Source organism: Lissotriton vulgaris, chromosome 4_1 (genome assembly GCF_964263255.1).
Source record: "Lissotriton vulgaris chromosome 4_1, aLisVul1.2, whole genome shotgun sequence".
NCBI classification, from domain to species: Eukaryota; Metazoa; Chordata; class Amphibia; order Caudata; family Salamandridae; genus Lissotriton; species Lissotriton vulgaris.
The window spans coordinates 796,733,454-796,746,717 of NC_141691.1; the positions used below are offsets into that span (position 1 = coordinate 796,733,454).

General features: G+C 43.8%; 1 protein-coding gene across 3 annotated transcripts in view; it reads left to right on the forward strand.

The window, feature by feature from the left end:
• The window catches only part of C4_1H5orf22 (chromosome 4_1 C5orf22 homolog), a 520,226-nt gene that overhangs the window by 313,440 nt on the left and 193,522 nt on the right, over positions 1 to 13,264 (forward strand). For all 3 annotated transcript variants that reach the window (XM_086965124.1, XM_086965125.1, XM_086965126.1), the window contains one exon: positions 7,438 to 7,559. In XM_086965124.1, coding sequence (XP_086821250.1) covers positions 7,438 to 7,559 — 122 coding nt within the window. The remainder of the gene's footprint in view (positions 1 to 7,437; positions 7,560 to 13,264) is intronic.

A 13,264-nucleotide genomic window follows, 5' to 3' on the forward strand; every position in this document is an offset into this window, starting at 1 on the left:
GCAAGTTTCTCTATGGTAGAAACTGGGCTGGCTGTATTATGTGTGGTGTTATTTGGTGGAATTTCTAGTTGAAGTACTGGACAGTGTAGCCTGTGGATATAGGCTGCATTATTTGTCTTTAAATTCTCTCTTAAGTGTCTTTGCAGTTTCTGCATTATTTTGACAACTTAAGAGATTATTTTTGATTGCCGGGGTCCACGCACATGGGCGGGACTATTCACTAGATTATGACTATAACAGAGATACCCCTACTACAGAACTGGAGTTACAGGACAGAAACTACTCCTTAGTGCTGGTGCTTTGTGTCTGTTTTAAGTACGAGTCCAACGTGTCTGCTTTGTCCGTGTAATGATTTGCCAGTTTGTCTGTGAAATCTTGAGTAACAGGATGAGTCCCCTCTAGGCAATTTTGTTTTTGAAATTCATTGAGTATTTTATAGAAATCTTTATTTGCACATTTAGGGACAGATTAGGATAGCGGTTTTCCGCATCCTCCGGGCTGGCGGAAGCCACCGCCGGCCCGGAGGATACGGAAAAACCGCAGCGGACCCACCAAAGACCCACCGCCACATTAGGATGGCTGGTGGGTCCTGGTTTCCGTCCGCAGCTTTTCCGCCGCGGTTGGCTTACAACCGCGGCGGAAAAGCCCTAATATGGTGGCGGTGTTTCTCAGACACCGCCAGCCATATTAGGATGCCGAAAAATAAATGCTTTTCCATGGCGGGTTTTCCGCCGTGGAAAAGCATACGGAGCTTCACTGCGGTGGCCCGTTGCGGGCCCCCTGGGTGAAGGGGGGGTGGGGGGTGCACATGGGGGGTACCTATGGTACCCCCCTGCATTTGTATGCAGTAATAGGCAGGCACCGCGCGGTGCCTGCCGCTTTCTGCATACAAATGCAATGTATGCATTTTTAACATTGCGGCGGGTGCAGCTTGAAGCCGCACCCGCCGCACCGTTAAAAATAGAGGATGTGACTGCCAGGGTGGCGGTCACATCCTAATTGGACAGGCGGGAACTCCGCAGGCCATGCGGAGGTTCCCTCCTCCTTGAGTCCGTCCACGATCATAATGAGCCCCTTAGCGTTTTGAATTCTGTCTGAATAGTAACTTTTCTTAGCTTTTTTGCTAGCCGATTTATATAATCTGTTAATTTTCTGTAGGTGAAGTTTGTCTTGTTTGGCTTTTGGTGTGAGCCAGGTACGTTGCAGCTTTCAAATTTGTTGTTTTATGTCTTTTATTTATATGTTTCTCCAAGGCGCTTTTTTTCTTTTGTTCTGTTGTGTGGTTTTGAGTGGTATCAGGATGTCAAAAGCTTTCGGTAGCCACTCATATAGAATCTGAACAGAATTATGGTTTCCAGATTTATACTGGATGTTAGTTGTGTTTGCAAGTGTCCCAAATTGTGTTTGTTCCATGGCCGGTAGGTGGATGGATGTAAGGTAGTTTTAGGTGAGTCTCTTAGTGTTGTTTTATATTGGAAAGCAAGCAAGTGGTGGTCTGACCATGTGACTGGAGTTATAGTTTAAAAGGTAACTAGTATACCCGCTTATCTTAATTTCTTTACCTCTTTTAAACAACACTAAGTCACCAGTGTTGAGTTGTCCACAGTTTGGAAACGTTATGACAGTGCCAGGTCACTGCACCAGAAGATTAAGTAGACAAACTGTTCACAAAATTTAGAAGTGTTACTGGTAGCTCCATTGTAAAACATCCAATTGTCCTATTGTCTCAGGCCTGTCCTAGGTCCTTCATCGTATTAGCAACTATCTTCTCCCGTAGGGTCACACCTGAAAACCAGAGGTGGTTTTAAAAAAAAAAAGGATTTCTGCCCTCTTTTGGATTATAATGTATTTCTTATTCTCTGCCTCCATGGGGACGTTGTTACCACACCTGTAGTGAGAGAGACTCTTAAGGGACTTTGCAGAGGAGATTTTGTCTTGATTGCTATCTGATGTCACTGTAGAGAATGAGCAATGTGTGACTTAAAATCAATTTCTTTAAGGTATCACACAAATGCCACTGGCTATCCCAACGTGTGTACCACTATAAGTTGAACCTGTACACTACTTCCTGCAGATGCGGTCAAGCGGAAGGTAACATTCTGTACATCTTGTGGACATTTCAGTCGATAGATCAGTATTGGACCTTATTACCAGTGGCGGCTGGTGACATTTAAAAGTGGTAGGGCAACGCACACCTATTGTATCCTGCACAAGGAGCGCTTTTCCAGTGCGTGCTGATGTGCACGAAGTGTGCATAAGCAAGGCACGGACACTTGAGAAGTTGTACAGAGACAAACTTTATGCATCACGAGCAATTTACTGGAGAATGATTTGACGGAATGAGTTGGGATAAATACATCTGATATCCTATGTGTTTTGTTTAATCCATGAGGCCTATCCTTTTACACAACTTGCGTGGCAAAAACACAAAAGCTTACGAACACTCACCCTCGTCTCCACTATGATGCTCCATTATGGGATAATGCTGCTATTCTAATTTCAATATAAGAGATCTGAAGGCCGCAAATTCTTGAATGAAAGAAAATCTGGCGGGCGGCGTCAAGCGTAGGTTGTGTGAATGAATGAAACATGCCTGTCAAGAGTCTGCAAGCAACTAAGCAAGTCCACTCTTTGGTTTCACTTCTCCTTGGCCCCCTCTTCCCGTGCATTTCTAAACTGTATACCATTTAAACCTGTCCCTTTAAGCAGATTAAAAACGATGTCCTTTTACTTTCTGGCTCTAAAAGGATCAGTATCGTCTTTATGCTATAAATTATTACGTGTTACATGTAAAGAGCACACACGTGGGGAAAAACCGTCACTCCCACGTCACCACAGCCACGCTTTTATTCCCCCGTCAGCATACTGTTGCATGTGCTTTATGGCTACCCAACAGAGTTGACACAATAACTCCAGTTGCGTCCAGCATTACGGGCGGGGGGGCTTGGGGGGGGGGGGGGTGGAAATGGGGTTGTCGCACCACGGAGGGGAGGGGGATAAATAATAAAAGTAATTTAAAACTTACCTTCTCGCTTCCTTAAATCCCGGGCCGAGACTCCAGACGCCTGACTCCCGCCGTCCTGGTTTCGAATTCCCAGGATGCTCGTCTTCAGGAAGGCTGTAGGCAGCCTCCCTCCCCTCCAGCGCAGCGCTGTGATTGGTGCAGCCGGCTGCCCCACCCGCGTCATTTCTCTCTGTATGCTGCAGTATACAGAGAGAACAGGGAGAGTGGGAGGTGTTTCTCAAGGGCAGGGGGGAGTGGCTTGCCCACTGTTGTTAATACTTTCTGTTTGGACGGCCTCAGGCTGCCCAAACAGACAGTATTAACAATAGTGGGCAAGCCACTCCCCCCTGCCCTCGAGAACCACCACCCACTCTCTCAACCAGGAACTTCTCTCAAACAGGCACGGCGAGAAAGCAGAAACAAATGGTAGTTATTACGGTAATAACTACCATTTGTTTCTGCCTTCTCGCACGGCGAGAAAGCAGTGGGGCGGCGCCCAAACGCCCCCATAGAGGAGCCGCCACTGCTTATTACATGAAAGTATGAAGACCTCATGTGGCTACGATTTTCCATTATTGGCCACCTTGGTCATCCTACATGATGGCTATGGTATCCTTGAGGTGTATTGCCCTGAAGAGTGTGGTTTGTAACTTACAAGCGGCTCAAGTTGCTGCCTTTGGAAACTGGAGACCTAGGTTAGGATCCCTGCCTCTGTAACTGCCTCAACATCGTGTGCTTCCGGGCAAATCACCTAATTTCCCTGTTCGTAAATGTGTGTAAAATGTATTTGTAAAATCCCTACTTAATGTACTACATTGTTAATCGACTCCCGACCCCTAACCAACACAAACATACGTACATACATTTTTTTATTAGTGAGGTGAAAGTATGTAACTAGCATTCAGAGCGGATTGGCTTAAATAAATGATGGTTATAATTGGCTCATGAAGAGCTAATATGCAGAATCAATGACCAGCTGAATGTTTTTCCTCAAATTTGGCAGCACTTCCTGACTCCGGAGGCAGCATGACGTTCTATCGATCTCTGACAAGAGCCTGTCATGAGCCAGTGGAGAGGGTGGCTGACATGTACCTTAGCTGCATTTATGGCTTGGGTTTTCGTGTGTAGATCATTCTAGTGAGATTAGTACCTCTTTAGGCACAAAGCCAGGGTCGCCCCTCCTATGAGCTGGAAGTAGAATCCCTGTTGTGGGATTGGGCTGCTTCTGCCAGTGAATGGCGGGGGTGGGAATGCTGATGACTGTAGTATATTTGGCAGTTCTGCAACAAACTGGTTAGGATGTGCTAAATATATTACCGCCTCTTCAGATATACCCATTTAAAGGGGTGCATCTTGTGCTCTAAAACTGCTAGACAGTTGCAGTCTTTTTTTCGCTCATGCTGAGTCGGGTCGTTGGCGCAGCAGTTCATGAATAGGGATGGGGTATTCAGAGCTGTGAAGATGGATATGAGCCTTCCTCTTTTCCTTTTGTTTCTTGGACCGGACAATACAAGTTGGACTAACTAGTGATATGATATGCCCCTTGTGAACAGTCCTGTCAGTGCTACTGTACTGGCTTCTCACCAACTATATATTTTCTGGCTCCCTTCTTTCCCTTTACTGCTTTGTCCCCTTAGCGGGCTCATCGTACATTTAATTGGTGACAATTGTATAGGGTGTTACCTCATTTTGAGTTATTTTCAGAGCGCAGCTTTGTGCTCTTCTGGGTATTGACTAAAATTCAAACAAAAAATATTTGATTTCTAAATTGCGCTGTGTCGCGTCTGGTTTGCAAAAAAACGTTATATATCCTGTACAGGTACTTGTGTGATTAATAAAAAATAATTGACTCAGTATAGAAAGATAATGAATTCAAGTTCCCTTGTAGGGTTTTATTTAGAGTGTAAATGAACTTAATCCCCTAGGTAAATACTGAGTTGCAGCTTTGCTTAATACCTTTTCTCGGATGAGACCCTTTTAACCCGGATCCTTTCTAAGGAGTTATAATAGTTCAACAGTGTTGTCTTCTTGGAAGTGGTGCCAAAACCTTTTTTTGACAGTCCAGTTGCCTTATAACTTCAGCTGAACCAATCAAAGTTCTCCTTGCATCTAAGGATGTGAGCAATGATGGTGCACCATTCTTCTATTGACACCTGTCCGGTTCAGAGATGACAGATGTTGTCTGAGGTTTATCTTAACAAAGTCAATCCATTTTGATCTCAGTCTTTCAATAGAGGTGATGTTTCGTTGCCTCCAAGTGCTCTTTCTTTTTTTTTTTTTGTCCTCATCTCACCTTAGACCAAAACAGATTTTACAAGCCTGGCGCCCTTCGGCTCACTGCATAAATCTAGGCCCCTCATGGGCTTCCTCACGTGGTTGAGGTCAGGTGTAATCATTAGACCAGGATTCGACCACCATAGATCTAACAGTTTATCAGGTGCAGGCAGCTTCCCCAGACTAAAAGGGGAGACCAGATGTTTTCATATGCTCCTGTCCTGTCTCCCTGGTCTAGACATGCCATATTCAGAGCAGCTTTTACCCAGTTTTCTCTATTAGGGGGAATCGGATCTTTCCACCGTAAGCAGATCTCCCTCCTGGCTAGAATAATAAGGTACAGTAGTAATCCCATATCTATCTGTGACAGCACCTCCCTTGTAAAATCGTGCCCTTTCTTGACCATTTAATTAGAGCAAATGCTTCTTCTAAAGCCATTGAGAAACCTGTCTTAATTTCTGAGAGCTTTAGGGCAGCTGTGAGCCACTGTATATGCATTGAATGTACAATGCTACGCAGATGCAAGATTGATAACAGATATTCTCTTCACCTGGTACCACTTGTTCATCTGATGTCTTTTTTCACCTCCGCACAACATTGTTGTCTAGTGTTTATTTGGTTTTCAATAGTTTGACTACACTCAAGTGTGTGGAAACTGACTCAGATTGGGCAACCTTCACACTCTTAACATTCCAGGAAGTTTTCCATTACTTATGTTGCCTTACCTTATCTTCCTGAACCGTAACGTAAATATAATTCTATCCAACAGTTTCGAGGGAAGCAAAATATTTAGGTAAAGCTTTGAAGGTATACTGTATGACACTCGATGCCTTTCCATCTCCTAGCTTCACCATTCTTAATTAAATTGTCTTCGCCACAAGTAGACTGAAGTTGTTAAAACTTGGCAACCGGACTTTCGACTTAAAGAACAATGCCAATCGGAATTACAGCAGATGAGTAACTTTGACTTCGGGTAGACACAAAATATGGTTTTAAGTGACTGTGCTAATAAAAATACTTGTGACACAAAATATCGTTTAACAGTAGAGATATAATAAATAACATATTTAACCACTCCCACGCTTGTGACGGAACCGTTCCGTCACGCCCCTCGGGTGGGCTGTGCTGGTGACGGAACGGTTCCGTCATGGCCCACTCGCCGCGCCTGCGCGGCGCTGATTTTGCGCCTGTGCGGCGCATTCTATTGAGCGTGCGGGGCTGTGACGGAACCGTTCCGTCACAAGCACAGCTCACCCGAGGGGCGTGACGGAGCGGTTCCGTCACCAGCGCGGGAGCGCCGCGCGCCCCCGGCCCCTTAGCACTGCGGCGGAATAGCCGCCGCAGTGAAAGGGTTAAAAATTAATTCATAACATTAACCAGGACAATCCAAGACTGTGCGCAATATTATCTCCCAAGTGCACTTCCTTGAGTTGAATGATGGCCTAATAACAGCAAAAGTTAGGACCAAGAAACTGAGCAAACATATTTCGACTATGGCATTATTTGGAATGTGTGCACCTTGCAGGAGGGAAGGGACTTTAGCTGGGATTCGTCAAACTTGTGCTCTTCCCTTTCTGCCTCTACAAATAATTTCCTCTGCCCTCCCATTTGCATATATGGAGTTTCATTGCTCCTCAGCTACATTTGGATATATAACGGCCAATTCGTCCTTAGTTACAACTATCCATGACTGAAGACATCAGCAAATCATGCATTATTGCTGCTTCATGCAACTCGCATCACAGAAACCCTGTACAAGTGAAGCCAACTGCATTATCCAGAAGATCAAAACAGTTTAACGAGGCATGAGGCCTTTGTGTTTACTGTTGTGTACTGGAGGAGAAAAATATGTATTCTATTCTATTCATGCAAGGCTGGTTGGGAAAGTCTGCCTCAGGGCTCAATAAATGTTGCTACATTGACAAATGTTACCTTTTTTCAGGATTAGAAATAAAATAATGAAAAGGACTATGCTGTAGTCTTTATTTGCATACTGTCCTCATCTTTGTCTACGCTTTGGACCCATTTTCAAATTGCATAATGCACATATTTTTGTATTCTTTTGAATAGTTTGCTACTTGCTATTTTGTAATTTAACATTTTCAATGGCACGTTCAATGCTTAACCTCTTCATTGTGTTAACCTTTTATTCTCTATAGGAGGATTTGGTAAATTGTGTAGAAAATCGTATCCGTCAACTAGAAGACCTTGAAGCAGCATTTGCAGATTTTTGTGAGGATGATGGTGAGGAGACTTTGCAGAGATGGGCTTCCAATCCTGGGTGAGAGAGAATAGAGTGCATGTATTGTAACAATTACATTTGTGTGTAAGACCCCTGCCAGAACCAGACCGGTTTCCCAGTGTGGAAATGAAGTTGAATAATTGATGCTTTATTTGTTTCCTTTTATTGTATTAGCTGCAAACATACTACCATATGAGAACTAAAAGGAGAGAAATGTATGTATTATGTATTTCTACCCAAAACTAAGACACATGTATTAACCATATTTTCTTTCTAACATGTTATCACATCAGATGATGTTTTGTAATACAGGTAGGTGTCCTAGATCTTGTGCCAAATTGAAGAAGCCTGTGAAACATGTTTTTGATTGCGAATGGTAAATAGTGATGATAAAAAATAATTTGGAAGGAGAAGTTCTATGTTGAAGACGTTAAATCAAGTAAACAGGAACATTACTATAGTCTTTGTTTTGCAGCAGATCTCTTTTCTCTACTCGCATGCTGTGTGTCATTGCACCATCTAGTGTTTGGCTCCTTTGTTTTAGAGCGCTCTCTCTCCTCTCCCTCTCCTTCCCTCCTCCTCCTCCTCCATTTGGTATCTAATCCAGCCTCTCCAGATATCATATGTCCGTCTCACTAAGCTTACATCTTCAGATTCTTTTTGTCCATAGTTTGGGTCTGGAAGCATTGCTGAAGGCTCTCTAATCACCTAAAGAAAAATATTTGCTCGAAAGTTTATCGAGGGAAACACTGAAGTAATAGAGAAAAGTATTGGAAAACAGGATCCAATTTATAGTTTCTCACACAACGCAAGACTTCAAGTTGAAGGAAGACCAGAGAATGTCCGGGCAGGAGGCCTCATGTTCCATGTGACCTGGAAAATGCATAATTTAAATTCTGCCCGAAAGTCCATCACAAGTTTGCACAAAAGGATAACCATCAGGTGTGCAACCTTCACTTTCCGGAAAAACACAGAAATAACAACAGAGTGCAAACCAAACACCTTGATCGCGAGGGACAAACAAAGGCACAGACACAACCTCATACAGGGCCAGAAGTAGACATCATTGCTGAGATAACAGGTTGTCGAGCCAGGAGGAACACAACATTGACGTGTGGATAATACCCTGCAACAGCTTAAAAAGAACAATGACACAGCAAAATCAATGGAAGCCCTACAGTTTAGGGGGCATCTAAGTAGGTCAAACACACATACAAGGAGACATGTAAGTAGAGGGTGCCTCTGTGGTACCATCACTACCACCACCACACACCAGAGTTTTTTTGGTGCAAGCCAGACACAAAAGCCTACTCAACAATGGCAGTACCAGACACCTCTGCGTCAACCCTTTTGAGGACGAGCAAGAGGCAGGTCACAGCCACCAACAGAGGATGGCCGCACCAACCAGTAAGTGACTCAAAAGTCGCTAATCCACCTCCCACACACAACTCCTGTAGGGAGGGGGATTGGGGACTTCTTCCAGAAGTGGAGGAAGGTCACGTCACCTCAGATGAGTTGGTATTCAATATCATCAAACACAGCTGTTCGTAGAACTAGTCAAAACCCACCAGTGAAGGGACCAAGAAGAGTGGTCCACACAACTGGAAAAAAACATTAAAAGAATTAAAAACATTTCTATAAGACAATGGTAATAGACAGAGTGCCCAAAAAGGAGATATGCCAGGGATACTACTCAACATATTTTCTCATACCAAAGCAATATGGATTTCTATGTCCTATATTTCTTAAACAAGTTCATTAAGACACAAAAATTCAACACAACAGTGCTGCAGGATGTCATCCTGCAGCTACATCAAGGATACTATATGGCAAACATGGATATTAAAGAAGCATATCTACACATCCCAAAGAATCACAAGCAAAAAAAATCTTGTGCATTGTAGTACAGAACACACTATAAATTCAAAGTGCTCACATTCGGAGTAAGTTCAGCACTCAGAGTGTTTACAAAGTGAAGTGCTTAGCAGCAGTTTCGGCACATCTGAGGAGACAAGGGATACTCGTATATCCTTATCTAGACAACTGGCTTGTAAAAGCAAACTCACTACACAAGTGCAGAAACAACATAAATGCAGTGATAGCAACACTTCACAAACTGGGGTTTTCCATAAACAAAAACAAATTGGCACCTAATCCAGAACAAGAAAAGCTCATCCTTGGAGCGAGGATCTACTCAAAGGAGGCGAAAGCATACCCTTGCCAAAAGAGGAGACTATTGTTGATTGCACAATACTCACCAATACCAGAGGGGTCAGTCACTGACAGTGAGGACTGTGGGAGAAATGTCCCCTGCATACCTTTCATACTATATGCAAGGTTACATATGAGACAAATTCAGGAATGGGCACAAGCTCAATGGTCACAAGCCACTGGGAATTGGGAAGATCTAGTTGTTGTCACGCAAAGTGTACAAGAGGAAGTTGCGTGGTGTTGCAGAGCAAACTTAACCACTGGAAGATCATTCATATTTCCAACTCTGACAGTAACCATTACCACGGAAGCCTCGCAAATGGGTTGGGGAGCTCATATGGGAAGACTCAAAATCAGAAGACTATGGAAAGTAGAGGAAGCAGTACAACAAATAAATGTACTATAACTAAAACAGTTTTCTTAGCCTTTCAGAAACAGCTGTGGGGAAAATCATTACTAATCGGAACAGACAATACAACAGCAATATTATATCTCAACAAGCAAGGAGGAACAAAATCCTTTGTACTTTCAAGTCGTTGAAATAACAGTCACTGGTGGAGGATAAAGCTGCTTTTTCATCTAAAACACATGCCTGGATGACGCTGAATTCTTACAAGACTCCAGCCACGCAACAATATTTTTACCTGGGCTATCCAAAAGCACAGAAATTAAAATTCCTAAAGCTACGACTTGGAGTGATACCATGTACACAGCATCTTCCACCATGGAAAAGGGCGCAGTCTTTTACAGTTTGCAGTTTGTGCAGAAATGGCCAGGGCGACATCATCCACACTATATACTCATGTACTGAGATGCTTCAAGAATGGAGGCAAACTCTAAAAATCCCCTTTAATCAAAGAGACGTTCTGACAAGGAGACAAGCAGTTTTGGCTTGCTTCGACCCAGCATCTCTTCAATTGAACACCAGACTAGTCAGATTTGTTGAATCAGCCAGAGCAAAAATTCCAAACTGCCATTAAAAGTGTTTTGGGGCAAAGGAGACTTTGGATTATCTACTTTTACAGGGGGAGCACCAATTGCAGTAATGACCGGTCAACTTAAACTGGCTGCTCTAGCAGTTTAAATCTGTTTCTTTTAAACTTGAATGTAACAGAAGTGTTTAATTTTAATTATGCTGACATTTTTATTATTGTGAATTAATATTTTATATATGGTTCTAATGTACACATACATTGCATTGGTTTTAAGTAACTTTGCAAAATAAATAAACTGAAACTGAACTTGTACTTACAAAACTAGCACAGGCAATCTGGAGGTGGACCATCCAGAAACAAATAAACATGACAGCAATGCATCTACCAGGGAAAGACAGTGTAGAAGCGGACAAGCTGAGCAGACAAGCATTAACCAAACACAAATGAGAACTGAATCAAACAGTACTCAAAACGATGTTTAGAAAATGGGGAACTAAAGAAATAGACCTATTCGTTTGCAACACCAGAGAACACAAAATGCCAATCCTTCGCATCCAGACATCCACACCATCACTCTCTGGTGAATGGTCTGTCGATAGACTGGTCAGGAAGATTTGCTTACGCTTTTTCCTCGATCCTACTGTTATCATTAGTAATAAACAAAGAAAGACAATCACAAATTACCTTAATGCACATTGCCCCACAGTGGGCGGGACAAACCTAGTACCTAGACCTAATAGAGATAGCAATGCAAGGAGGACAATTCTCCTCGCAGAACCGAACTCTCTGAGCTTCACAGCTTGTCTTCTGAGGACATTGAATTTGGACATATAGGATTTCCAGAAAAGACAATATCGGTCCTCAGAGAAGCAATGAGACCAGCAACAAGGAAATACTACACAGCCAAATGAGAACGATACTCAACGTGGTGCCACAAATCGGGTTTCTTACAAGACAATACTGTGGGGATGGGAACAGACTCACGGACACAGGTACTGCGGGTAAGGATGGTTTTATTGTCTTGGACACCTTTTTACGCTGTATTGCTTTTCTGTAGAATGGTAAAGGAATCTCTCGATCTCCCTCGGCTCCGGCGGAACGTCTATCCCGATATCTTCTGGGACTTGTAGTCCGGATGTTAGGCACGTCGTCTTCCAGCTCGGGGTCCAGATTGGAGCATGTAATGAGGAAAAGGAAAAAAGGTCTTAGCGTGGCGTCCCACTTCACTCACAGCGCTTCAGGGAGGAGGGAAGTGAGGGAGTCACACGTGCACAACAACTGTTTTCGGATCGCGTGAAATGGCAATGCCGTGACGGGGTAGGGTAGTGCAGGGGATACTCGTGTGAAGACCTCACGGAGGTTTAGCCCACTTAGGTCCCGCACAGCCCGCAAAGCGTGACCGTACCTGGGAGAGCCACACTTCCCTGGTTGAAGTGTGGCTGGGCGAAGCGCCTTCTCGGTGGCCTCCCGACTTGTCGCTGCAGTCGGTCTTTCTCCCTCTGGTCTCTCCTCCATTCCTCTCCTCCTTCGTCTCGATGTTCTGGACGTTTCCGCTGTTCCCGCTCGTCTCCTCTGGTCTTTCTCCTCCAGCCTTGTCTCCTGTCTCTCCTCCGATGGTCTCGTCTTCGCTCTTCCTCCAGTCGCCTTGCCTAACTCCGAATCTCCACTCCTCGCCGTCTCCAATCTTCCACTCCTCGCCGTTACTCTCCTCGCCACTCCAAACTCCTCCTCCGCCTCCGGGTGATGAACACACCTGCGTGGGGATCTTGTGATGTTTTACCTGGTCGACAGGGGCGTGGCTAGCCTCGGGATACGCCCAGTTAAAGAAACAGTGTTCCTCAGGGTGTTTGTACTCGAGTCCCGGGGTAATCACATCGCTGACCTTCCAGTTCTCGGGGTGCTGTTTGAAGAAAGGTAGAGGGTCAATGCAATTAGAGTCCCCGTTCGCAGCACCCCCTTCACAAATACAAAATACACTACAGTTATAAGATACCTCACACACCTATATCACAGCAAGTTAACCTTTTTGTCTTTAAAGGTACATTTGGCAGCATTTGTGGCCTACACAAGGGGTCACATAGGAAGACGTTTCTTCAAAACTCCTGTAATCAAAAGATTTCTAAATGGGGAAAAGTATCCTCACCAAGAAGTGTACCATCACCTACATGAAATTTAAATTTGGTTTTATCCCCACTCATGAGGAAACCCTTTGAATCACTTCACAAGGTCTCTTGAAATTGGTCACACTTAAAACTGCCTTTTTAATCACAATGACGTTTCTCAGAGGAGTGACTATCAAGCACTCACCCTCCAAGAACCATACATGCAAATACACAAAGACCGGATAGTAATGAGGGTCTACCCACATTTTCTTACACAGGGTTATATCACATTTTCACATAAACCAGACAATCGAAATAGCTAGTTTCTTCCAACAGCCAAATACTCAGGCTGAAAGAGCACTACATACATTATACATCAGATGAGCGCTAACGTACCATATTGAGAACACAAAATCTGTGAGGAAAAGAAAACAATTCTGTAGAAGAAGCAATAAACACTTCAGGAAAGTAGATTTATGAAGATCCGGTAAGGGAA